Genomic DNA, 4,488 nt, shown 5'->3' with positions numbered 1-4,488 from the left:
AGTTTAATGTGTATGGCGGCGTCGGCCATCTGATGTTCGGAGAAGATATCGATCGAGTATGTCTGATTTCGGACTGCCGATCGCATTGTTCTCCCGGAGATAAGCCGCTGGCGGACGTGTCAGTCGGCAGCTTTCTCATAGAGCGTTTCAGTGTATGGGAGAGTCGACTGAACGATCGGCAAAAGAATCATTCAGCCATTAATATGTATGGCCAGCATAAAGGGGTTGTCCAGGCTTGGGTAAAAGTCTGCACTCACTCTGTGTGCCTGCAGACTTTTGAATCTTCACAGTGCACGCACCGCACGCTCAAGCCTGGACAACCCCTTTAAGTGTGTATATGTTCTACTTAAACTTAAATAAGTATTACCATACATGGTGTATATTTTTAGTTTACTACTACTTCAAATTCTGAACACGTGGCAAATAGTGAAGTAATTCTTCATGACGCTGCTATATACTATGGGTGACATTATTTGGCAAGCTTCAGAAGTCTCTGGATGTCAGGTTCTATGTTTAAGGTAGGAAAGCTTTTACTGTAGCGCTTGAACGGTTCTCCTTCTGGGCCAATGAGAAACTTTTCAAAGTTCCAGGACAGGTCAGATCGGTGTACAGGACTCCATACTATATATCTGGGGTCAGCGATCAGGCCGGCTGGTTCATCTTCTGGCGATGGAAGTTTGTCCTTCAAGTAAGCGAAGACCGGATGAGTACCTTTTCCATTGACCTCACATTTTTGGAACAATGTGAAACCGGCTTCAAAGCCATTGCCGGGTCTGACGTATTTCAGGGAATTTCGAATCTCTTCATTTTTACAGTTTTCCTAAAAATGAATATAAAACGAAAGATAAGAAAAAAAAACTGTCTTTTTCCACCCAGGGTCCTCGTCATTGCTTAGCAGTTACTGTTCATGGTTATGGCCGCTGTAGGCGTATCTGTAAATGTGCAATTCTATCCCAGAATTTTACATAGATGATGGCCGGTATCTGGAGAGCGTGCATGCTGCTCTATTTTTTCAGCATTAATGGAAGGAAACCAGATGGAACACAATAGTGTCGATTGTTCACCGCTGTAGTGCAGCATGTCAGGAATTCAGCACTACCAGGACTAAATTATTTTTTTACTATGAGCCAAAAAACTAACAGGCAGGTAATTGCTAAGTAGTTAGTAATTACCTGCCTTTCCTATCTGGCGGTGGCTCAGCGCTGTCACTGACCGCTCCTGCAGGTGGATTCAGCTGCTCCATGTCAACAGAGCAGCCTCTTCTCTTGCACTTCGGCTCTATCGACAGGGTGTGACTGCTGACATCATGCTAATTGACAACCGGTTCCCCGTCACCGGTTCACCGTCAACAAAGCAGAGTGGAAGAGAAGACGTCGATGTGACGTCAGTGTAAGCTGCAGGAGCTGTCTGTGACTACTCTGTGTGCTGGCAATGATTGGCACCGGCTATAAAAGGCAGATAGTTAGCAACTACCTGCCGGTTAGTTCTTGGGCTCACAGTAAAAAATTAAAATAGTCCTGGATAACCCCTTTAAATAGGTTAATGAGATAGTGCTATGGATAACAGGTCATCAATATCAGATCGATTGGGGTTTTGACACTTGGTAACCCCCAATGAGTTGCTGTTATGAGCTCTGGTGGTGGCTAAATGTCAACAATGGACGGAGTCAGAACAGTGAGACCAGTACACTGTGCAGTGGCTGTTCCTGGGTACTGCAGCTCGGCTCCTAATCACTTCAATAGCCTGTAGTTACTGGTAACGGCCACTGCACAGTGTATTGGTCAAACTGTTCTGACTCCATCCACTGTTTATATCCAACCACCACCGGAGGACATAATGCCAGATAGGTGGGGGTGCCGGGAGTCAGACCTCCACTAATCTGATATTGATGACCTATCTTGAGGACTGCTTATCAGTATCACAGTCCTGAATAACTTCTTTAATATCACAGTTCTGCTTATATGTCAGAGTACAACAAAAAAATAAAAAGTAAATGCAGATGTGAACAGAGCCTAAGAGATGATTGCTGCTTTTAAATTCTTTGCTCTGAGAATTGTCTGGGCTGGAAAAATTTTTAGCAAACTCATATGCAACTTTCAACTTATGTGTCATGGCACTGTTGCAGGATATCCCGGTGCTATCCTTAAAGCTAGGAGCGCCCTAGTCTATCCCTGTTCCCCGAATTACTTCTGAAGGTGAAGACTCCGGGGTCACGTGCCTTGCTGAGCTCCTAAATCAGCCCTTATTTGTCCCCTCCTCCACCCAGGGAAGTGGGGAGTAGAAATGTATAAGAATAAGCAAACCAGACTAACAAGGCAAGATGTACAGGGATAAATGAAAATACCAATCATACAAATATGCACTGACAAGCAACAGAGAGAAACACAGGGAAGTGAAGGAAAAATCAAATAGGAGAAGATGAGGATATGCACACAGACAAATCACCAAGCAACAGTCTTCTGAACAACACTCCAAACGCCTCCTCAAACAACCAACTCCTCTAACTCCAGAACTAGGCAGTATGAACTAAAACTGGCAATCTCTAAGTGCCACAGGTGAGTATATATAGCTGAGGGGAGTGGCCAACACTGAACAGCTGAGACTAATAAAGCAGGAAAGCTTCAGAGACTCTCATCTGAGCAGATTAACTCTTGCACTGGTAGCAGAAACTTGCACTGTTTAATATGATGGTGAAGTGCTTCTAATCCATGCAGGAATACGTGAAATCAGACACTACAGTCTTCTAGCCCCTCTCTGTCGCGGTAAACCCGTAAACCTGGTAAACTATGGAAGCAAACAAAAATGTCCCCATTCAGATTATTTTGCATACCCTACAAGAAAGCACAAATTCTATGTGATTTTCCCTAACGCTACTTTTAGGGATCTGCTGCACTGATCTTGCGTCATTAACAATCCCATCCATAATAACAGTATTTACTAAAATCTTGTACAAATCATTCATGTTGGTCACAAATCTTTCCATTTTTTTCCAAAGAAATTCTTTTTGAAGATCCTCATTCTCAGGTCCTTCCCTCGCAGGTTTCCATGGTTTCAGTCCCACCGAGTGGGAACTGCTATGATTGCGGTATCTGTATGCACGACGCTTGGTAAGTGATGTGACGGCACCAAACACATTTATATTTATAGAGTCACTTACTTGGTAGCCAAACTGATTGCAAGGAAATCCCAGCACCACAAACCGACGTGGATACTTGCATTGCAGCTCATTTAGCTGGGTGTAATCCTTGGTGGTGGTATCTCAAAGGGAAGCAACGTTTTCTATTAAAACTACCCTTCCCCTAAAAATGTTAAAGTCTACCTTTTCCCCATCAAGGTTTGTAGCATGCAAGTCGTAGAAGGATTTAGCTATGTAAGCCATGGTGTCTACACCGAGCAGGGCAAGGACTATGTACAGATGACTGCTCCGGCGCCTTTTATTGGCAGATCTTGTGACCAGATGTTGCTGATGTGTATCGGGAAGGTATACTTTGCAGAAAGGGGATACGGGAGTGATACCGATACTGCCAGCTTGTCTGAAAAATAAAGCTATTGTAGCTGTTCAGTCTATGACTGCTCTTCATAAAAGATGCAAAGACTTGGTTAGTGGTTTTGTGCTCACTGGGAAGGTTATGTCTGGTTAGTACATGGAATGATCAAGGATGTATCCGAAGATTTCTGCAAAAAAATAAGATTTTTAAATCAACACTACTTTGCTGGGAATAAATTGCGAACATTTCCCGACAAATAGGATCTGATCTCAGAGGCGTAGTTAAGTGGTTTTGTTCGATGGGGAGAGGAAACATCTGAGTAGGCCCCTAACCAGGTAACCTCAGCAGGTGATGGAGCTGTTACTGGAAATAAATCTCTACACAAAGACCAACACTGATATTACCGCCATCTGGTGACATATACTGGCCGATACCAGTGCTGCAGATCATATAGAAGATTACAGTAAGTTATAGATGATGACTTACAGCTGACGTTCTTTTTGATGGAGTCAATTACTTTTCCCATCTTTTCCATCTGGCCCAGACCGACATGACAACTTCTTCCAGCCCGGACTCGTCTACAGAGATTACAACAAACACACATCTGATTTCTCACATTTCCATCACCATCCCCATCTATTCCCAACTTGCACAAACTCCTCATCCTGCTGATACCCCAATACTGAGCTGCTGCTGCCGTTTGTGTCCCTATTCCTGAACCTGCTGTGTGGCACAAAAACAGGGCTCCTCTTAGTGCCCCACATAGTAATGCCACCACTGTGACACTTATATATTAATAATGCCTCCTTTGTGCCCTCTATATGGTAAGACAAACCTCTAGAATATATTAATGCACTGTGTAAGTGCTCTAGAAAACAGTGTCTACATCTTGCCCCATTTAAAATAATAATGCCATGTGTTCTCATAGACAGTCACAATACCCTGAGTGCCTCTATATCAATAAGTGACTACTTAATATTTAATAATGTCCCAAGTCTCC

At 43.4% G+C, this 4,488-nt stretch overlaps 1 protein-coding gene across 1 annotated transcript; it reads right to left on the bottom strand.

Moving 5' to 3' along the window:
• Positions 1–452: 452 nt before the first annotated feature.
• GPX2 (glutathione peroxidase 2) lies at positions 453–3,379 on the bottom strand. Its single transcript, XM_073637534.1, has 2 exons — positions 3,158–3,379; positions 453–820 (listed from the first exon to the last, which is right to left on the bottom strand). Exons 1-2 carry the CDS (start codon positions 3,377–3,379, stop codon positions 470–472), a joined length of 573 nt encoding a protein of 190 aa, XP_073493635.1. The 3' UTR covers positions 453–469.
• Positions 3,380–4,488: the final 1,109 nt, after the last annotated feature.

The sequence above is a fragment of the Phyllobates terribilis genome, unplaced genomic scaffold (assembly GCF_046119375.1).
Source record: "Phyllobates terribilis strain yellow unplaced genomic scaffold, ASM4611937v1 Scaffold_7__3_contigs__length_470593459, whole genome shotgun sequence".
Lineage (NCBI taxonomy): Eukaryota > Metazoa > Chordata > Amphibia > Anura > Dendrobatidae > Phyllobates > Phyllobates terribilis.
This window is presented reverse-complemented; position numbering and strand designations above follow the sequence as displayed.